General features: G+C 40.0%; 1 protein-coding gene across 2 annotated transcripts in view; it reads right to left on the bottom strand.

Moving 5' to 3' along the window:
* LMBR1 (limb development membrane protein 1) overlaps window positions 1–23,439 on the bottom strand; it is a 67,278-nt gene extending 43,839 nt beyond the window's left edge. Inside the window, exons 1-4 of one of the 2 annotated variants that reach the window (XM_066200813.1) lie at window positions 23,194–23,439; window positions 8,742–8,814; window positions 6,463–6,502; window positions 4,486–4,625 (exon numbers count right to left, since the gene is read on the bottom strand). In XM_066200813.1, coding sequence (XP_066056910.1) covers window positions 4,486–4,625; window positions 6,463–6,502; window positions 8,742–8,814; window positions 23,194–23,256 — 316 coding nt within the window. In that variant the 5' untranslated portion in view covers window positions 23,257–23,439. The remainder of the gene's footprint in view (window positions 1–4,485; window positions 4,626–6,462; window positions 6,503–8,741; window positions 8,815–23,193) is intronic. The other variant, XM_066200822.1, reaches the window with a different exon arrangement.
* Between the last annotated feature and the right edge of the window lie 318 nt (window positions 23,440–23,757).

The raw sequence follows: 23,757 nt of genomic DNA, 5'->3' as shown, positions 1-23,757 counted from the left end.
CATGAACCCCCTTACAGCTTAATTAATGAGGAATGGGCAAGGTAAGTGGACTCTGAGGTGGACTGAACACTGGCTGAGCTTCTGGGCTCCCGGGGTTACGCCACCAGTGCTATGGATACCTCAGGGGGTTGATGGTGGGTTAAACACCTTCATTAGTGACCTGGGTGATGGCAGAGGGCAAATACCCAGCAAATCTGCTCAAGAGACAAAATGGGGAGCAGCAGTGTCCTGCAACTCTGATGAACCTCAACAGGCAGGACAAATGGACAGAGAGCAGAGAAGAGAGGACTTAGGGAAATTTTATCAATGTATATAAATATCTGGTGAGGGAGAAAGAAAGGGAAACAGAGTCAGATCTTCACAGTGGTATCCACTGAATTAAGGAGAGGCAATGAGCATGAATTGAAAAAATGGAAAATTTACTTACTTATAAAAAGAAAGAAAAAAACCAACCAAACTAAAAATCCCAAACATGTTTCATTGCCACTGTACCCAAGCAGTGCAACAGGTTGCCCACAAGTTTCGGAATCTCCATCCTTCAACACACAAACCGAAAAGAGGAGTGCTTTGAGCAGCCTTCTCTGACTGACCCTGCTTGGAGCAGGTTATTTCCAAAGGTCTTTCCAACCTCAACCATTCTGTGATCTATGTGAAAAATCAACTGACTACAACAAGGACATCTGTAAGACAAATGTGACATCCACAGGAAGGGAAAGGATTTAGAAAACAACCTGAAGTGATAACTAATCTCTATTAGGGTATCTGCTCTATTAAGATTTTCCAAGCTGAACACTTTCTGAACAGCCCGTTTCTGGTGCCTAAACATGACTCCTCAACATCCTATGAGAAGTTGTGCAGGATGGAATGTTTCTTCTTCATAAAACAAGAAGCTTATCTGCAATTTAGTAGCTAACAGGTCTAACTACTATCACATGTTCTGCATCCTAAAAGAAAAAATCTGTAGAGAAAAACAGGTTTTGTTCCCCCACCTTCCCCAAAGCACACACGTTTCCATAATTCTTCAGGACAGTATTATATAACCTAAGTATCACTCAAAAAAGACTATTCGCCCATGATAAAAAGATTTGAACTAACAGCTTTGTTTGTTTCCCTCTTCCGATGTACAGGCTTGTCCCTTTTCCTCTTTGAACCTGGCCATTTTGTAAAGAATAGGGAAGGGGAAAAAACATTTACTGGAAGTAAATGTATTCATTATCAAGAGAAATTTCTGAATTAGATACAAATGTAAGAAAGTTAGCAGTGATTTTTGCCTGGACCCTCTAAAAAAATCCTTCTACCGTGTACTTTATTTTTCCTTAAGTGAAAGCCTTTAAATTTGAAGGAGAAATAAAAGCTGAAGAGGAGGAGGGGGACAGGGGGCCAAGAGAACTTCTTCAGCAATTGACAGCAGCAGGACACCAGCAACCAAACTCAAGTCAAATAGGCTACAGAAAACAAAACAAGAAAATTCCAAAAGATGCGTGAAATATAACACTCATTTGCTAAAGAAAACAGACTGCCTAAAGGTGGCTAAACTCCAGTTAACAAAGAGGGGGATTTTTCCTTTTGAATTTGCTTTGCCAGGAAGCTCCTGTTACCATTCGAGAAACATTCAGGCATAGCAACATCAGCAGGAATGTCATTAGCAGCCCTTACAAGGGGACATTAACTCCAGCAGTCTGCACTTTTTTTCTTTCCCCCCAAAGAAGACACCAGAGGAAGAGTAGAAATACAACTCGATGGGAGTAGGAGTCCTATTTCAGCAGTTTTCTCCAACTGAAGACAGAGTGCATTCAGTTACCTAATGCAAAGCTGAATACCTGTTTGTCTTAATTTCAGCAACTCTATCACATGAGTATCTTACAGCATAAAACAGCACTTAGGAGCTGCAGAGTACATTGAGCATTATAAGGAAGGGGAGACTGGTGCACATCCAGGGTGATTTTTAAAAAGTCAAAATCCAGAAATTTACATGAGTAGCATAAAGGAACCACATTTACAGAATATTAAACTACAGAGCTACAATATGCACATAAAGTTAGGAAGCAAGGACAGTTCTGTTCTGCTGCTGACAGACATATGCCCTTTCTTCAAAGTAAGGATCTTCTCTATTTCTTATCCTAATTTGACAGTTCAGAAATCAAATTAAAATAGACCCGGAAAAATAATTATTTTCTACTATACCGACTGCATCATAAAATTGCATAAGACACTTGCAGACATCAACATATAGAAAAGCTTTAGGCAGTCAACTAGAATTTTTTTTTTACTTTGCATTTGTAGTGAAATAAGACTGTCTTCCATAAAACAAGTCAATAAAACATAAAAATTAAAAATTTCCCAGTCTTTGGCAAACAGACTGGACCCTGAGCAATTTCCCATTTTTCTTACTCATGGCAGTTTCATTACGTTTTACCCCCACCTGGTGGTTGTACCCAAAAGCAGCAGAACGGAACACTGCTGTCAGAACTAGTTGTGGATTAGTTCAGCACGTATTAATTAGGTAAAACTGTTTATACTGGATCCAGGTATGGCCTTTCTGCCTAGTTTCAAAACTTTGAGGCATATATTTTCTGCTTTTTTATTTTCCAGATGTTGTAATGCAACAATCTACAGAATAAAACCCCTCAGTGTCAGGTTCAAGTGCATCAGATGATAGCTGTAAATCATAAGTCTAGAAAAAATAAAGCGTTTTAAAGCAACCCAAGTGCTCCGATTTGACAACGTTTGCAAAGCAGTACCCAAACCACACGTGAAGGCTGTGTAGGCAGAGTGTTAGGGGGCCGTGAGCATTTCTGAGCTCGGGTGCTGGTGCTGGGAGCTCTCAAAGCCGCGCAGGTTTCTCCGCCGAGCGCGCCGGGCCGGGAACCGACTCCCCGGGCGGGGCGATCCCGGCGAGTGCCACGCGGGGGAGCCCTCGGCCCGGGGAACGGCTCCGACCCAAAACCCAAAATCTCCGGGACCCAAAACCCGCCTGAACCCACCCGAAGTTCACCGCGATCGCACCTCCCCCTTAAACACACACCTGGAAACACCAAGATGCTGAATTCCCGTCCCTGTTAACCACTGTTGTTAGACTTACGAAATATAAATTATACTGTGTAGCCATAAAGCGGTATTTTCAAACAGCATCACATTAAAAGATGGTCACTGGCAAATTCAAAGGCTTTCCTACCGAACAGCAACTATTCCAGCAGATTTCTTAGTAACCCAAATTTTCTGAAGCAATAAGTGACAGTAAAAATTTCTGAACTGGTTTATTATGTGATTTTCAGTCTCTGATGGATTTTATTGCCTTTTTCCAAATACAGTTCAGACACAGAAGGAAGGATTATCTTCCAATAATTTTTTTCTCTTGTTTGGGAGTAAAGAATATAAATGTCTGAGCAGCTAAATGCATGTGAAAAATTGGTTTAGCTTGGGTTTTTTCCTCCCATGTAGGAGACACACCAAATTAGCAATACTCCATGACATGTCACATCATAAAGTGACTCAACTAGAAAGAGCCTGTTAAGTCATAGTCTCATCTGCCCTTAGCCAAACTGCAGGTGCCACGGGGCTGCTCAGGGCTTTGGCCACCTGAGTTTTGGAAAACTTTCAAGATCTCCCAGTGTCTTCGGACAACCTTTTTCACTGCTCAACCATCCCTCTGTGAAGAATTAGTCCTTTATGTCCTACAAACATCACTTCTCACTTCACCAAAAAACCAAACAAAACAAAAACCCAAACAAAAAAAAAGAAAAAAATCCTTGCAAGTCAGGGAACTGGAAACTCACAAGTTTGCTACGTGTGAATTTCATCAGACATTTAGTAAAAACCATGCACTTTTCAGAGACAAATCCACCAAAGCCAAACTGCTCTCTTCACAAGACTAAAGAGGACACCACAGTTAACCTAAAGTAAATTATTTGTACCAGATTAAACAAATTGTTTCACATAGCGAACATACTTTCTGCAGACAGACCTAGAAAAGAATATCCTGTTTTCACCAGTTATTTTACTGCACATCTTTATCACAATACTTAAGTTCCACAATTTTCCTTGTTTGCACATAAATCACTAACAGCTGATTTTAACTATCTAGTCCAAGCTGCCCACAGTTAGCAAGTGTCTTGAAACAAGTTTTTATTTTGAGAATAAATGTAGAGGTATAACCATAGGGAGAAAGGCATATGAATCTTGTATTAACATAAAGAATTGTGAACAGCGTGTTTCAAGTTAGCTTCTAGTAGCTCTTATTTACATTAATACTCAAAGCAGTGAATTTAGTTTAATTCCATCAAGTCTGCATAATTCTTTTAAAAAAGAACAGAACAGTTATGACAGCCTTTTGTGATATATCACACAGCAGTAAAACCAACTAGCTAACAGCACATTAACAATTAGCATATTAAATGGAAATGAGTTATCAGTTTGAAAATAAGAACGTATCTGTGCACGTATAATGAAGACATCCATTTTAATTACATTATGCTGAGTACTAACCATGAATTAGTGAGCCATTTAACCACTGAATATAGTAGTTTTGTGGAAAAGAAAGCAGGATCTCATTGCTGATTATTGAGAAAGGCAGAAGCAGGACTGCACCAGCTGAAACTGCTAGAGTGAAGGTGCTCAAGAACAGCCTGAAATTTAAAGAAATGTACCACTGTTACCACCAACATGCTCTGAACAGCAGGAATAAAAGTAATTAAACTACCTGTTAATCAGTGTCTAAAGGGAACACATTCTTATACTGTAAACAGGCAGGAGAAACTGGGATTTCCAACATACTTGACTTTCAAAAAGCAAATTGAAAATAGTTTACAGAACCCAGTATAAATAATTAGTTTTCACCAACTACCATGAGTACTCTCTTCGCACACGCATACATTCAATTCCATCATAATTCAAAGGTTAAACTACTGGAGCTCATTACGTATCTTTTCACAAGTCTCCTCTGTCAGTTTTAATTTCCCACAGACACATACACAAGAAAAAAGATTCAATTTCTATAGTCCTAGTACAATTTTTAAAAGCAGAGCAACATTCTAACAAATAAAGAATACTATTACACAAATATCTGAACACCAAACTGAAAAAAAAAGTTGGGTTTTTTTCACAAAGAAGTTAATAAAGTTATCATCTCATAGATGCAAAGTCAATATACAGAAATTGTCAGAAATGTTTCAAATACTTAAGTTTATTCTTTTAAGATCCCAAGTACAACTTATACCAAATGCCATCTTGTGGCATTAAAAAGAACTGTCCTTAAAAAAAGTAAGATCAAGAAAACATTCTTACAGAACTAATCTAACACTATAATAAAATTAGAAATAATTTCAATTCAAAATTGCATGACAAAATAAATAGAACATCCCTACAACAGAAGTGTTTGTAAGCTGCTTACAGAAATTTTATTTTCCCAAATAGTCTACAAATCCATTTTTCTTTCATACAATGCTGTGAAAAGAAAGTATGAGTGACTAATTTTAACTTTAACAATATTCTTATGTTATTATTGCTGGCTTCTGAGATTTTTTCTTTTATTTAAGGATATTTAAGTATTCTAAGCCAGAGCTGGGAAACCTAACAAACTACAGCAAAGTGCTACAGCACTTTGGCTTTGTTTTCTCATACCTCCACACCTCAAGTCCTGACAATTACACCATGTGAAGAAAAACCTATTTACATGTGTTTGAGAGTTACTGCTTTTAGGAAAATAACATGCACATTTAAAGAAGCTTAGGCTGAAAGAAAGAAGAACATTTTATATTTACAACAATACTTCTCCAAGCTCTCCTTCCAAGGGGATGATAGCACCACCAGGGAAGAGCCAAGAACACTGTAACACAAAAGGAGCCAATTCACATAGTTCAGCCAATCGTGTAATTGAGGGCAGCAACAGCCACGGAGGTTCTGTGCATCCTGAAGCATATTCAAATAGGAGATATTCACATTCAACTTCACACAGGAAGAGGATAAAGGAGAGACTTGCTGGCAGACCAGTAGGTCTGGCAAGTGCTTGTCTTCCACTTGTTACCTTTCTGCAGCTTTTTCACAATGATCAAAGATATCTTCTTCAGAGAGAGCTAACTTTCTTTGCAGGATCCACTGCCTCCCTTCACAGGCCTTCCACTGACTGCTGCAGCAACTTACAACACCTCCCATCTAAACACCTGTTTCAGAGACCTAAATGCAGGTCTTGCACTCAATTCCACCTCTTGCATCAGGTCTTCATGCAATATTCTGCCCAACTTCACACCCACCTGCAGAACCACAGGTGAAAAAAGCCTAGACCAAACTTTCACAGCCTTTTTCATAACTTAAGGTGCCACTAGACCAAATCTTTTTCCCTGACCCTCCAGCAATCTGTTTAAAATACGTTTAAATATTTCGAATAGATTCTTATTTGGAAGCACAGAAGATTCCTATCATAACACATTCAGGAAAAGAAGTTCTGCCAAGAAGAGCTATACATACGATATTCTGTTAACGATGGCATCTTCATCCTCTTGCTCATCTGAAAATTAAATTACATCAGGTTACATTCAATACTCACTTGTCTTTCTTCAGGCTAAAATGTATATAGATAGGAATAATTTTAATTTACAATTAAAATTCAGATGTACTGATACGATTTATGAGCATCAATATTTTAAGAAAGTTGCTTCCAAAAATGAATACTCTCACCCTGTTTTTTTGCTGGTCAAAATCTTTTCACTCAATGTAACAACAAAGTTATTTCACTATACTTAAATATACAGATCAAAACTTCTTGGAGAGCTCTTCCAGAGGGCTCTATAGCAAACATGCTTTCAGACTACTACAGCCACAGCTACTGCTACAAACTGTCCCTTTGGGCATCTCTGGAACCACAGAGAGCAGGCAAGCTACAGCAAAGTCTAAGAGTCCATACTAACTAACTACTGCTAGAAATAATTTGCAGTATAAATGTCTTTTCAGAACAAGACAGCATACCCAGAACAATAGTGATGACTACTCAGTTGCTTCCCTTTACTTACCCCTCTTCCCAGCTCCTGGGGATTTGGGGGAGGGGAGGAAGGAGAGGTGGTTATATTCTTGTTAATTGTTTTGGATTTAAGATATGATTATTTCCTTCTGATACTTCACATTTTACACCATTTTTACTCACTTACTCCTCACTTAATATTTCACTAAAACAATTTTTTGAAACAATATCAACATTTAACTCAGATGAATCACTAACACATACTTCAATTATTCTTTACTCCCTTCTCTATGCACATCAATACACAAATGTAAGCATTTCTAAATTTTAAATAATGTAGGCATTTTTAAATAAAAATTTCTGAGTTTCAAATAATTTTATACTCAGTGTTCTAAAGTTTTTCCTATTTTCCATAGGAGACAGAACACCTGACTTGATTTATTCTTGAATTTTAAAATAAATTTAAATTCTTAAGAGTCATGCACACAATTGAAATAAACACACAGCCAATAATCTCATGCTATTTTGAAATTTGTCTGTGGAAGAATCTCAAGTTATTGTGTTTTTGATGGATACCTCATGGTGTTTTGAAAGGCTAAGTCAAGGTCACTTATGAATCATTTTGGCGAGAAAGCTTCTTGGAAAAGCAGCGAACAATTTGTCCTGAAAGAGTTCCAGATGTGTTAACTCTTCCAACATTTCTCACCAGGAAGATCATAGCAGGCTACAAAGTGTGCCTAAGTACGTGCTCACAAAGCTTTCAAAAAGCCAGGACAGCTGCAGAGCAGTTCCTCTTCCTAGCTGAGGAGATAACTACCAACAAAAGGTAATAAAAGCATCTTTGCATCCAACAGTGTTCACCAAATCAGTTTCCCCTCCCTGTTCTTCTCCATCTCCATATGGTAGCAGCCTTGTAATGTCCAAAATAGACATCAGGCTCACAAGATAGTATCTGTCTTACTTCCTATGTTTACAGGGATGTACCTTTCTTTCAAGGAATCAAATTTCACAAAGAGTTTCCTTTTTAAAACTTGAATCCATCCATGAAAGCAGATCTATCATAACACAGGTCACTCAATAAACAGTTTCCAATTAAGTTCAAAGCACCAAGATCACCATTCACAAGAATGTTTCTAGAGCCTATTATCAAGCACCAAGGTCCCAGATAAACTGTCAAGAGTCAAGGATTCTGTGCTTTTATACCGATTTTGACACTATTTGTCATCAGAAAAAATATCAAAGAAAATGACAGGGCTTCCTACAGACTAGTTTTAGAATGGAAACACACAATGTTTCCAAAGGGAAAAAAATAGAGTATTACCTCAAGGTATTTTCTAAACTTCAGTGGTGAAGTCATAAGAAACACGTTAAGACAACTGAAATAATAATTGTACCTGATCAGGGCAAGACTTTTTGAAGAAATAATGCTACTTCCCTTCTGTAGCACTGGCAACCTTTCACTTTACTAGCAAAAGCTCAGAACCTGATTTTGCTGCTAAGATACAGATGAAGATACTTATTCTGGAAAAGCTGATGTGAAAGGACAACAACAGGATCTCAAGGCAAGGGAGGCAGAAGCATCTCCTTTGACATTAAGCCCCTTCTTCCATCTCAAAATAGTTAACACAGGCTGCCATACACAATCAGGTCAATCCAAGCTGCCATAGACCAGTAGCCTATCAAACAGTTTTGTTTCTTCCACTTTCCACGTGGAGATGGATAGGAAAAGAGTCATCTATTTATCTGAAGAACAAAAATTTTTTTGACATATTAAAAATTATTTCCTTACCTGCTTTCCTTTTGTATCTTGTGATTATAAAGTAGGAAACTATGTAGAGAACAGCAAACAGGAGAAAACAGATCTGGAAAAAAAAATTGCATTTATTAGGTTATGAAGAAATGCCTGGATTATAATAAGCAGTAAATCTAGTCTTAACAATTCAAAATTTAATTCAGATCAACAGGAGCATATTTTATGTAAATTTCAAGACTTATGTTTTATATCTTTTTATATATATATTTATATATATATATATTTATATATATATATTTATATATATTTATATATATATTTATATTTATATCTTTATATATATATATATATATATATATATCTTTTATATCTTATTAACAGAAAGTTACATTAAAACATCTTGATTAGAGTAATAGGTATTGCATCAATTATACGGTCAGCAAGTTTTACTCAAAAATTAAGAGAAAAGCCTTAAGGTTGAATCTACTTGATTTGTAAAAGTTATCAGGCTTTGTACCCCCTTCACATGTACCCTAAGGATAACTGTATTTTATATAATGGGCTCTTGAGGATCTATTTTGGACTACACTTTCAACACGTGGAAAGAAACAAACATGTTTACTGTTTGCATCCTGTCTTGAATCAAACAAATTCCAGGTGACAACACACACAAGAGAGACTCATGCCTACAGTGGATGTCCAAGACGAACTCATCAAGCACAATGTTTCTTTCACAGTCAGAAGCCAAGGGCACAACTTCCCTTCTCATAAGGTTGGCGGTTTATTTAGGGTAGATGCACCTTCAGCCCAGAGTGCCTTGGATCAAGTTCTTTATAAGATTTAGCACCACAATTACAATACAATAAGACCGAAACACCTACAAAAATGCTGGAAATCTTACAGGAAAGGAATTAAACAGCAGGAAAGTTTTAACCCTCCAAGCCTCATCGGGGTGAAAAAAACAAAACAAAACAAAAATCACCCACACAACAAAAAAAACCCCCACACATTTTATTTGCTCCTGAATGAGGCATCAGTGGCTCAACACTGCTTCCTTAATCCTGAGTGCCTATGCCTATTAAAAACGTGAGCCAGTCAGAAATGAACAAGAAGCAAGTATGCCATCCTGTTTTGGAAATTTACTTCACTGGACAATAGCTGACCTATTTCTTTAAGCTATCATCCCTAGATTTGTAGCCTTTAAGGCTCACGGTCTTAAAAAAATCAAGAGTAGAAAGGCTATGCAAAGAGAAAGGGAGAAGTGAAAGTGAACGTAGTGATGCTAGCCCTGATAAATCTGCATCTAAATAACAATACTGCATCCAAATCAGCAAATCACGGTGGAGAATAATGTATTATTCACTTCCTAAGAAATTCTGATAAACTGAAAAGGTTATTTTTCTGGTGTAGTCAGACATTTTAGATTTAAAAAAAAACAATTATAACCAAGTGTCAGAGTATAGCATTTGGGTGGCTTCCAGGTGCCTCTGTGCAGGAAACACACAGCAGCAACACCCAAAAAACAGGCACTGAAAATGAAATTTTATAACTAGATCTCTGAATTCCAGTCTTTAATCTGAAATAGAGCTTACTGCTCCAACTTTCTTAAGGATGCCTCAAAGAAAAGGTTTGGATAAAGAATTCAGTCCTTTAAATAGGTAATTCTAAAGAATGTTATTGAGATTCAATTAAAAAAAAAAGTTGGTGTATTTTTGAAACAGGAAGAACAAAACAAACTGAGAACAGCCTTGATTTTTCAGAGTGCTCTGACACAGCTTGTCCCGTCAGTACTGGAAAATGCAATGCCAGTGCTGAAAGAGAATCCTTCTCTAAGCTTCTAGTTCCTCTGAAAACTAGACCAAGGCCACAGCTAGAGACATCTAATTTTAGGCACCCACTTTTGAAAATCAGGTATCACATATACAGGGCAACTGAATTCTTTAGAAATCTGTCAGATGCATGTAACACAGTGTAACCTGCATAAAAGAAAAACATAGTTAAGCTCATTTTTGGTTTAATTTTATTTAAAATGAATAAAAATTACTGCAATCTTGTTTACACCTTCAAATAGAACAGATGATCTTTATTCTATCCGTGACAGCAAGGCTACAATGAAAATGTGAGTCTGTACTTGCAAGGCACCACTGAGATATCGGAGGTATTTTGAGGGCAGAGCAGACAAAAGCTGTCCAGTAACACAAACTGTCAAATGCTGGTTTTAGGTAACAGCTACTCTGCAACCTGGAAATAAGGGGTAACTCTACATCCTGGTGTAATTCTCTCCCTACTTCTATCAGATTTGAGAACAACTTCATAAATGTTTGATAAAGCTGATTATTACTGAAAACTCACAGAATTTTCAAATTATTGCCAAGAAAATGAATAAATTCTAGTAAGTGAAAGTTTTATGATCTTAAAAAATAAGTCAAATTAAAAGTCCTTCATACTGACCAAAACAAGTTAAACAGCAAACTCAGAAATATTACTGCAGTCTCAATTTACACTCAGTGAAACCTCTGACCCTGAACTGTTTCTAACCATACATTCTGAATAGCTTTCTAAAGGAAATAGCTCAAGTCAGCATCCCAACTATTTTTAGAGTGGAACTCAGTTAAGCTGGGGAAAAGGAATGTGTTGCCTATGATAGCTGAAGAATAGGCTCCACTGTCCTGTCAACACTGCAACCCTGGGTTCTTACTCCTCATACTGCTGTCTGTTTCAGGATATTTTTGTATTAGGGAAAAAAAAAATTCAGCCTTGTTTGTATTTGCTGTAGTTTCAGTTCATGTTTCTCAATTATGAGTGGCTGGGCTTGTGCGCAGCACCCCAGGTAAGAATTCACCGCTGTATGTAACAGCACTCAGCCCTTCTTGCTGCACTGAAAATGCTTCTCCACAGTCACCTGAGAATCAGGCTGGTAACTCAGCATTAACCTCCTGTCACTGGATCCATAAGCACTGTCCTCCCCAACCTCTTACAGCAGAGCAGCTCTCAAGTTTCAGTACAAACTTGGGTTTAGGGGTCAAGCTTGTCACCGTATCTTTTCTTTTTTTAGAAAAAAACACACCTTAATGCCACGCTACTACATACAATCATCTGTCAATTCCATTTCTAATCACTTACTAAAAAGCACAGGTAGTCATACTGAAATAGGGCAGTACTCACAAAAGAACACCATACACTAAACTACATTGATGCCTTCAGTAAAAAGAAAAATTTAAAAGAGCCTATATTCTGTAAATTCCATCTTTCCTTCAGAAACTACTGTGTGTGTCAGCATTGGAGGCAACACTGGAATACAATATTAAATCCAAATTATATTGCAAGTTGTTTCCAACCAAAAAGCAGTGATTAATACCATCATCCATCTCTACAATAACAGCTGACAAATGGATGCTGCAAATACAGCAAATCTAGGACAAGCTGTATTCCTCACATCCCCAAGTTCTCTGCATGGAGTTTTTCAGCAGAGCTCAAATGAAGTTTTTCTAGGTTTTACTTGGGGAGACAACCAAGACACTGTGCAGAGAATGTACCCAACTGTGATGAATAAGGATTTCTGACATCCCCTACTTCACAAGAAATAATACCTTTCAGTCTTAAAGTTTATTTCCTTAAATTCTTTCCAAATTCATTTGAGGGACAAAGCAGTTGTAGATCTGTTGCCATAACTAGACTGAGAAGCTACTTTAAACATAATTTGGGTACATTCTGACCTTACAGGGGAAACGCACTCAGCCCGTGTACGACCAGGTGGACCAAAATATAAAAGAAATTACAAGGAGTCCGAGACTTGTCTATGGTTATAGCCAAACAGTCAACCGAAGCAATTCTTAATAATTTTTAATGTCTTTGTCTGCATGTCCCCTCCACACCACTCAGTAATTGAGAACACGACACATGGATTCTGTGCCACATCCCGGGACTCCTTTTTAACAGACGAAATGCTAAGAAGTCTTCAAATCTGAAGCATATAATTCATTTACATCTCTTCCCATGGACTAATTACAACCTGTGGTAGGATAATCAAAAAGAAACCTGTCTTCCCCTGAAGCCCTTAATCTTTATTCAGGAAAAGAAGTGCCTTCTGCTCCTGCTTAGATTACACACCAGGAGAGGCTGCTTCTGGAGGCATACTGCACTACATTCTTAGGTCTCTTGTAATCAACTCTTCCACAGTGTCATACCTTTGGATCTCTCATCCAAAGTCATCCAAGAATAATCCACATCATCCTTTTGGATCTGTACCACACAGTTCTCAGCTCCTGTGAGAAGGGAGCTAGAGATTATCTGCATACTATGTGCCTCTAAGGGGCCAGCACTGAAGGGTCCGGCATTCAACACGAGCAGGAACAGTCTGAACTAGGTCAAATTACGTTGCAGTTATCCCACTGACAATTACTAAAGATCAGCTGACATTAATTTGTCCGTGTGGATGATCCTTAAAACTCTGGCACTGAAATTCATGCCTCAGATTGGGAAAGCATCATCTTTTCTTGCAAGTGTAAGAGCTACACTCCCATGCTAAGAAAGACTATGCTCAAAATGTGTAAGATTTCTCTTTTTTTCCCTCTTACAAACAAGATTCAACCACCTTCTACAACTTTTGTGTGTGCGTAAATTAAAAGCTGCATTTTTATGCACAGGATTCTATTTATATAGCATGGAATTATTCCCATCTGTTGTGAGGGAGCTGTTAGGAAAAAAGCACATAGGTGCCTTGTCCAGTAACTGTTCATTAGCTCTCAGTCAGTGTGCCCTGGTGGCACACACCTCGAAGACCATCCCTGGCTGTATTACCTGAAGCAAAGCCAATAACCATGGGAAGTAATTCTCTCTCTCCAAGTAGCAGTCACCTTGTCACACGCAGTTGCTGTGTCTAGTTTTGAGCCACCAGCATAGGAGACATGTTGGTAATTGCAGAAAGGATGATCACTAATAGTCAGAGGCTGGAACATGGCCTGGTGCAGACAGGCTGAAGGACCTCAGCATGTCCAGCCTGAGGTCAAACAAGGCTTCAGGACGACCTGACAGCAGCTTGCCAGCACCTGTGAGGAGGGCGTTAAAAAGACAGCTGAGCTCTTGACCTGCTGGCAGTGGGAGGATGAAACTGGAGGTGAGAAGAAATCCTCTCCATGAGGAGAGCCAAGCAGTGGAACCAGTTGCCCAGCAAGGCTGCACAATCTCCATTCCTGGAGGTTTATAAGCCCTAAGCAGTCTGATACCACAGCTGAGCCTCCCCTGAGCAGGAGCCTGGAGTCCACTCAGCCTTGTTTTCTACTTCCCTGACTAAATAAGCACCATTACAAACTTAATCACTTCATAATTTATACCCTTCTCCAGGTCATTTATGAATGTGTTTATTAACTGTAAGTACAGGCCTCTGTAGGACTGTGTCAGGGATATCCTCCCACTGTGAAAGAGCCAAACAACAACTTTTAACAGCAAGGAACCCCCACAGAACTCCTTCACAGAGAGAAGCCCCACACCTTAGTAATGTTCTTTAACCTACCACGCTTCCAAGCATGAAACACAGATTCAACACAGATCCATTTCCACTTAAAAAGCATCAAAGCAAGTAAGTGATTGTTTCCTCCAACTTGATTGCATACTAGCATGTGGAACAGGGAAAATCTGTTTGCTCTGGAGGAGCAAAAGACAAGCAGCAAACAGTGTTTTACCATGCCATGTATGAAATGAAAGATCAAGAAACTCTAAAAAGTAGCTCCAAAGAGTACGGGAAGAAAGGAAATAACTTTAAAATGAAGCAGCTGTGTCAGTATTAAAATGAAGTTACTGCTATTACATCCACAAGCATTTCTATGCAAATGGTACACAAAACAATGCTACAGATGTAACAAAGAACATCTCCACTTCTAGATGTTACCTTACAGAATGTGTCCTTTTCCCTAAGCAGAAAAAAGAGCAAAGAAAAAAGAAGGCAGAGATAACTCTGGGTAATATCACCATGTAGAATAGGTCTATTTACATGTTTAAGTGTTGAAAATTAAACAGCCGGTATTTTGCCTGTGATTACTATCTCCAGAAAATAATAGTGCTGCACTTCTTGGTTTTAATTTCTGTAATAGAAAACAACAAACACAGCATTATACTTCCATCTCTTACTGCTCTAATGATGCTGAAGCATTTTAATGTGCATTAAAATACCCCAAGGCAAGTAAAAAGCTTCCTCCTACTGTCCCATTTGGCAACTGCTTTTGTTTACTCATAGAAAAGATGGTAGGAATAAACAGTAGGAAAATACAGGCGGAGACAAGCAGTTCTGCTTGGTCTATTTCTAATAACTCAATTATCCCACTGACATCTAAAAAGCAAACAAGGCTCCCACCTGTTTTGGATGTGTCAATAGAAAGTGACCTACAACCAACAAAGCACACTAAAGAAAACTGAAAATTCTATCTATGATCTCAGTTTGACCTTGGCATTCATTGTATCATCCGCCCTGGAAATCTCATTTTTCTCAAATAAGACATTAACTCTGCTGTGGTTAGATTTAGTTCACTCTAAACTAGCCAGTCTTATACACTTGGCATGACACAGTAAATTTAATCTTATGAGAAAATATCAAATATGTCCTATGACTGTCTATGATTACAGTTTAATTTTGCTCAGTAACACTGCCCTCCATACCTATGATTACCCCCCCATATACAGACTCTTCTCAGGACTCCTCCCTGGCTTAAAACATTTGCAAGCAGTTGACCGACTTTTTTTTGATTCCTAAGTCATGAAGAGATAATAAATGGTTCAGAGGCAGGTGCCTAGACTGGTTCATCTAGAAAAAACATCCAGGATCCAACAGAAAGTAAGAAACACTCAAAAAAATATTCTGTGTGCTAGAAATTCTGCTGAAGATAAAAACCAGCTTCTAGAGCCCTTCAGTCAAAAATGTTTCAGCATAGGTGTGATATTTAAAATCACTCCCTAGAATTAACACAATAGATCCAACCAACCTAGATCATTCTAACATTCTGTTCCTGAACGAGGCATTATTCAATACCAGAAAGTCAGGCTATAATAACCGGTTATACTAAACCTCCAGAGTCATAACATTAAAAATTAATTTCTGAAAAAACAACCTCAAAAGTCTCATTAATACAGACTTGGTAAACTATTTATTTAAGGCAGCTTCTTTGACTAATATTAATTTTCAGCACAAGATGCAGAAGATCTTAGAAGACAGAGCTAATAAACGTTCTCATCCCAACACATAAAAATACTCCTCCTTGTCTTCTCACACATATATCCCGGAGCATTTTTAAGTGGCACACCCCCCCGCCCCCCCAAACACAAACAAACTGCAATAGCTGTATGTTTCCATAATTCTCAGCAATTATGCAGACTCTTTACTGGATGTAAGTTAAAATAGTCTGAAACTCAGCAAGTATTTTAGATTTGTTCCTATTGTCAAATTCAACTAAAACTCTTCAGCATCATTTTTTTCCCTTAAATACATTAAAAATAGAAATCACAGATAGATAATGGAAAAACTGATGATCAAGCCCTAAAAAGGCATTTAAAATCAACCGTAAAGCTGAAGCACCATGTTTTGATGACAGTTGTGAAGCCTATCCTGGAAACCACAAAAGAAGGTAAAGGGGGAAAAAATATCACACACATACACTGCTTCTGTACATTAACCCAGCAATATGCAGACTTTGATGCCATCAATACACATACCACCTACTGTAAGAGCACACATGATTTGGAAATAGAGAAACTGAAACATAGTTCTGTAGAGTATTTTCCAGTTAATCAAAAATTATCCAAGTGTTCAAATATTAGAACAGTAGAAAGCACAGGGCTCTCTCTTGAAATCATGTTGATGGTAGTTAGAAACTTTTAACATAGCCAGCTAATCAAAGAGCTAGAAACTTCTGTGTGGGGAGCAACACTATTGTACATGAATATTCACCATGCAGCATGAGTTTTAAAACCATCTTTCAGGGAGTCAGTTGGGTCCCAAAGAGCACAGGTCAAAGCTGCTGAAAGCGTGAAGCAATCTCACCAGTCACATGAATTCCTAATCAGGGGGTTAGAGCAGCAGCTTGTTCCAGGTCACCTCTACCTGGCTCTGTGCTCACCCTTCAGCGTGATGCAACAACCAAGGCTGTTTGTCATTAGATGCATAAAAACAAACTCCAGTCACAACTTTCAAAGTCTGTCCTCTTCCTGTGTTAGAAGTTGTATAAATTCCTGACGATGATTGTTCCTAAGAAGGCAGTGCCCCAAGCCATGTGACGGCACACGGACACAGGAAAGAGTCAGTGGTGTTGGAAGTAAGGGACGGAGCACAGCAGTAGAGAGTGATGCAGAAGTTAAGACTTTCTCAACAAAAGTTATCACTGCCATCCTAAATGAGGATAAATACCAAACCAAACAGAAAAGGCTTAAAGACAGGAAAGGAGAAAGCAATTCATTTTAGAAGAAAGAAAAGAAAAAAACACTTGCATAATCTTCAAATACAACCAGTAAACTTACAGTGAATAGAATGTTTTCTTTTGTCTTCCTTAACCCAAAATTCCATCTATGTCTACAGAACTGCGCTCTGAATTTTTTATCATAACGTCACAGGTAACATGCTTCAGATCCCCTCTCCACTTCGACTTTACCACCATCTCCTCTGCTACTCTGGTCACCTGTTTACCCACCTCTCAACCCTCTTCAATTTCTCTGAAAATACCTATTTCCAGAGGGTCTTGTGCTAATAAACTCAGGAACATTCGGCAACCTCCTCACAGCAAAGACTGAGCTGTTATTACAGCCCTCCCATCTCCCAGTTACACCCTGCCATCTTACCAGTCCCTCAAACAAAACCCAAGGATTTGTTTGGTTTTGGTCACATTAAGAAAAGCTGCTTTGTTTGCTGTCAGTTCTTCTGCTTTTCATTAGATTTTCTCAAGTCTAATTACACCTTGTAACGAAATTTTCTTAAACATATGCTTGTATCCTCCATGAAGTTTTCTACCCTTCTGGTCAACTGCTCCTGCAAAGAAACACACCAGTAACTCAAAAGGAATTATTCTCAACTGTAACTAATTGCAAATTTTTACACTTCAGCCTTCCATGCTTATTTTATGTAAACAGAAATAGTGGAACTCTCCAAAAGCTGTTTCTATTTGGGGAATAAGTATCTCTCTCCACTGTCTATGCCAAGTATTTTGAGATGCTTATTGATTCCAGATGGATGCACAGTGCTGATTCCCTAGGACCAACAGCCAGAAGATGATTCATCACTTCTCAAAGTTCACTACAGCACCCATGTTTACAAGTAAAGGTATACTTTTAGCATGACAGAATTATGCCAATATTTTATATACTTAATTATGTTAAATATGCACCAATCTTTCAGCTTTATGCCTCACATCACTGCTACTTTACTCATTTATTCAGTCACAAATCTGTCCTAAAATATGTAAGGGAAAAAAGAAAAAACAAGCAGTACTGAGAAATCCAGGCAAAGTTATTTTCTGAAATAAAAGAAGCCATTTAAGATATAAAGTAGTCCTCAAGTTTTCAGTGTACAGGTAAAAAAAAACTGAAAGGCATAATTCTTTTTAATAAACTATAAACTTGCATAAGCATACAAAAACAAAACAAAACAACAACAACAACAAAATCAGTATTTGTAACAAGTTTGTTCTTACAGATCACCCAGGCCTCTAATCAGCACTTTCTTCCTGGCCCACTACCAGAATATCATCACTGCTGGCAGAAAGAAGGGCCTGTGAAAAATCTCAGTTTTTTAAGGATGCACATCGGGTCACAAACAAAGCCCGCTACCAATAGAAGCCAAGTGCTCAAACCAGCTCCCTCATTTCACAGCCTTACAGAGGACAAACACCAGCAGCAGCCACACTGAAATAGTAGAAGAAATAAAGAAACTAAGTTTCTCAGAATATTTAGCATCTGAAGCCTACATCCCTGAAAACATTTAGTCCTTCAAACAGACACATATCACATTTAACATAAAACTTCTCATTACACCAGTTTCAATATCTGCCTGAACTTGCATGAAACACTTAAAATTTTGTTATAATAACACTTTTGTATTTGAGCTTATTCTACCAGCACTGATTTTTTTCATTACATATTTAATATAATGAAGTTATTTCCAAATATACTATGTTTATTCTTAAGCTTTCCAACTAATAGTTCTATGGTGCTAACAGTAGAACCTAGTAGTTCTGTTGTGTTCTTCCACAGTTTTCCCCACACTAAAAATGCAAGCACAGTGTATTTATTTTGCCAAGGAACCCTCATAACCAGGTGTACATGTATATTTTTACATACTCAAAAGCCTACATTTTTTAAGTGGAAAACACAAAACAATTTGCAGACTAGAGACTCAAATTGGAAAAAAAGGAAGTTAATATTCTCAAAAAGTAAACCCAGGGGACGACAAAGAGGCTCAACCATTGCACTTGCTCCATTTACATTTGAAATAAACAGTTCACAACAATATCAGTGGAACATGGAACACTTTATAAACAGGAATAATAACAGGACCCAAGGGAAAAGCAGTTCCCTAGAAGTTCAAATATTTTCCACGGATGTGCAAGATCTCAGCAAATTATAAATGAATCTAAAGGATCAAGAAGGATAAAGTACACAGAATATTGTCCTGCTTTTGCCACTCTTCCATATGAATACTGATCAAGTACAGAACACAAACCCTTTTCTGTACTTTGCGATCAATTAAAGCTGCTTTTCAGAATGATGTCCCTTTTAGCCAGAACTGAGGATGGCTCTGGCTTTGTTGAAGTCAAGGATCTCAGTGACTCCAAAAAAACTCCTGGCTGTGCCACATCCCTTACACTAGGTCACCAGTTCACAGTCTCACATTTACTTCATTGCATCTGAATTTTAAAGTTCAGACTCAGACCGAGTCTGAGTCTTGCTGTTTTCAACAACTGTTCAAAACAACAGATCCTCTATAGAGCAGATTCATGTTTGAAGGGCCCTGCCAAAACTAGAGCCATGCCTGACTAAGGAGTTAACCACCTTCTAGCAGCACAGATCATCCTCATGAAGCAACAAAACACAAGGCAGATTATTTTGTTGCAAACAGGCACCCTCTTGAAAAACAGGTGCTGTACAGACACTCCAAATGAGGTCAAGAGCAAACAGGCCTGAGTTAAATTAAGCATTAAACTACTGAGTCACCTCAAAAGCAGATGAAGGATGCATTTTTTTTTTAAATAATCTTTTACTACCCTTGCTCAATCTATAAACATGTGCCAGAAATATTTGTTTTTTGAAGATGGAATTAGCAGAAGTTGGCACCTGCAGAAAGAGACAGGCACCACCAGCAAAAGGATAACAAGCCTTGAATTTATGGAAAACTTTGTAGCTTGCCAGTTCAGAGAACATATGAAACAGAAATAGAGCATTACACTGAAGCTAAACTCAGTGTGCCCTTAAGATTCCATCAGAAAGCACAATATAGGAATTCTGTATGTATTCAAAGAAAATTTGTAAGAGAAAAGTGAAAAGGATTTTCTTTTTAACTACATCAGCTTACTTTGATTTCTCTTCTCTCATGAACGTATCATTTTAGCTTCCAGTAAAGACTGTGCCACACAACTAGCTCTTCAAAGACACTTCTAAAAGACAACATAAATTTCTCTTGCTCCTAACAGACATAGAGTCTCTTCCACTGTAATATTCCACAACAAACTGGAATGGGATGGTTTGGGTTGGAAGGGACCTTAAATATCACCTGTTTCTAACCCCCATCTGTCCCAGGGGCAGAGACACCTTCCACTACACCAGTACCTCAAAGCCCCATCCAAACTGGCCTGGAACACTACCAGGGAATGGGGCATCCACAACTTCTCTAGGCAACCTGTGCCAGTGCCTCACCACCCTCACAGTAGTGAATTTCTCCCCAATACCTAATCTAAACCTACCCTATCTCAATTTAAAGCCACTACGTCTTGTAATGTCAAATGCCTTTTTGAACTGCTCTGCTGCCCCCAGCCCACCTGCAGCTAGAATCAAGGTTTAATGCATGTGTCAGAGTGGAACACGTTCCCTGCTCCAGCTGAGGGGCTGATGATTACACCCACTACCCACACAACAACTGCCTACTTGCATATTTTAAGAAATTCTATTCACCATTTAACTCCATGAGCAGCAAGGGCAGGATGTTAACATAATTGCACATGTAAGGAACATACTCTGTGTGCTCCAGCATGCTCAGACTAACCACAAATGCACTCATACTTGCAATATTCTCCTGCAGCCACGTGGGAGCCACAGGAGGCTGCACACTCAGCTGGGGGTGGCAGCACTTTATGCGCTCATAAAATCTTGTGGTGTTGCAACACAAATTAAAGACAAGATCACAACTGTACCAGTGTATGATTTCAAAGGCAAAATTGTTATTATTATTCCCACTGATTAAACAATAACAAAGGTGGCCTGTGATCAACATTAAGATCAAAGTCAAGTTTCAAGAGCAAGAATATTCTGAGTCCACTGTCCAAACAAAACAACACTGCACCTCTAAAATATGAGTTACTGATGTCCTGTGTGATTTCTCATATACCTACACCAGTAGGAAGATTTACCAATTGCTCTTGAGAGGCTGAAAAAGTCCCTCTAACTTTGGAGAAGAGATGAACTAGTTCTTTAAGAATTTAATAGACTCCACTATTTCTAATGGTTCCCAGAGAGGCTGCACACAGCCATTCCTTCAGACTCAGAAATCTGTGTTTCCTAATGAATGAAACCACAATATGTAGCATCCAATTTATCAGAGCAACTCTGGTGAAAGTAAGTAGGAAATAATTAGCACACAATGGAATACAAATGGAAAAACAGACATGAGGGAAAAGAAAGATTTGTACACACATTCATGTTTTCATACCATAAATACAATTAAGATAATACTTAGAGCCTTCTTTACAAAGAAGCATTTTACTTTTTGTGGCCCTACACTAGTCATGGCTTCCAGGACATACACTATATCCATGCCCAAAGACAAGACATTCCAAAAAATCCCTTAAAGTAGCTGTTCTCCTCATACAGGCTTATTTTGCACTCTTCAGAAGAAAACATCCCAGAAATAGAATATTTCACAAGAAAGGTCTTAACATGAATTCATACACTATAAAAGAGTAATTAACACATTCCAAGCAAGACTGTTATCACCTGACCCAGCCACAGCACTACATAAATCACTTAACCGTGGTATTTTAGAGTCTCCCAACAAGGCTACAAAACACTTAAAGCTAAATTATGAAATCTTATTTTAAATCAAGAAATTGATTTTTCCCCCCACACAACAGGGATGGTAAAGAAAACACAATTCCCTTGCTGAGCCAGGACAGCATGTACACAGGACACAGCACTGCGTCTCCCTTGTCCAGCCTGTATTTCCTTCCTGGAATTTAAGTAGGAGAGACATGAGCCCCATCAAAACACCTCCATCAGTTTTGAATAGTCCTGAGAACAATTACGAGGCTGTCAGAGAGGAAACTGCAACTGCTCTGTCTGCACGTAAGGTGTAGTGCTGCACTTGCCTACCGAGGGCTGAGGGAGACGGGACAGCACAGGCACTGCCGTGTGCTCCGCTGGGAGAGCACGGGGCACGAGGGAGAACACCAAAGTTACACACAGCACCGCAAACAGCCCAGCAGGGCAGGAGAATCCCAGCATGACAAATGACACCATGCAATCCCACGCACACCTGACGGTAACAAGGCTGCACCTGAGGGCTGAGGTGTTCATAGAATCCCAGAATGTGTGACAGGTGGAAGGGACCAGAGTGGGCCATCTGGTCCAACCTCCCTGATCAAACAGGGTCATTCCAAAGCACACAGGACAGGATTCAGACGTTCTTGGATAACTCCAAGAACGGAGACTCCACAGCTCCTCTGGGCGATGTGTTCCAGTGCACGGTCACCTGCACAGTAAAGAAGTTCTTCCTCATGTTCAGGTAGAGCTTCCTGCGCATCAGTTTCTGCCCATTGCCTCATCTCCTGGTGGTTGGCACCACTGAGAAGAGCCTGCTCCAGCCTCTTGGCACCTCCCCTGTAGATACTTGTACACATAAATTGTGTCCCCTCGCAGTCATCTCTTACTGAAGGTGAGCACTGCTCACGAGGTTGCTGCACCGGTACCTGTTCCGAGAGCACGCCTATGGAGCACACCAATGTCCTGCATGCATGCAGAGCATCTCCATCTTTCGCTGAAGGCAAAAGGAGATGAAAACCCTCCAGGGGGTCAGCGCTGGGATCCCCCAGCTCTCGCGGCACCTCAGAGAAGGTGCACTCACCTTCCAGTCCACCCGAGACAGGCCCCCGAGTCCCTCCGGACACAGGGGAGAGGGGCAGGCAAGGACAGCGGGAGGGAGCGGGACAACGCGCCGGTGCCCGGGGACAAGGCTGGGGCACAGTGCAGTGACGGGCACAGAGCAGTGACAGGTCAGGGAAGGTCCGCGGGGCACGGCGGCACCTACCGTGTACTCCCGCACTTGGCTGTGGAAGTTCTGCTCCCGGATCGTCACCTCGTCCGCTTCCATCCTTCATAGTACCGCGGCCCCCGCGAGCAATGGCGGCCGCCGCCGCCGCGCCTGCTCCTGCCCCGCCGGCGACGAGCGGGCCACCATGGCCGGAGGCAGCCCGGCTGCTCCCCCGGGCCCCCGACAGCGGCTGACGGGCCCCGGCGCCGCCGCTCTGTCCCCGTCCGGCGGGCGCGGAGGAGGAGGAGGAGGAGGAAGGGCGGGAAGCGCCGCCTCAGCTCCTCCTGCTGCGTCACCGCGCAGCGACCCCGACGGGGGCGGGCAAAGGGGTGGGCGGGGCCAGACCGCGGGAGGCGTGGCCTAGGAGAAGGTGAACGGCGGGCGAAGTCACGCCCAGGGGCGGGGCTAAAGGAGGAGAGGGAGGGGCGGGGGCGGGATGGGGCGGGGCAAGGGCCGGCAGGGCAGTGGGGCGGGGCAGGGGCGGGGCTTGGGAGCGGGGAGGGGCGAGGCTGAGTTTACCGGCAGGGCCGGGGTTACGGAATCACGGAATTGTTCAGGCAG

Source organism: Chamaea fasciata, unplaced genomic scaffold, assembly GCF_029207755.1.
Source record: "Chamaea fasciata isolate MVZ Bird 193981 ecotype frontalis unplaced genomic scaffold, bChaFas1.0.hap1 SCAF_1, whole genome shotgun sequence".
NCBI lineage: Eukaryota > Metazoa > Chordata > Aves > Passeriformes > Sylviidae > Chamaea > Chamaea fasciata.
Note: the sequence above shows the minus strand (reverse complement) of the source record. Positions and strands in the feature narration are given on the sequence as shown.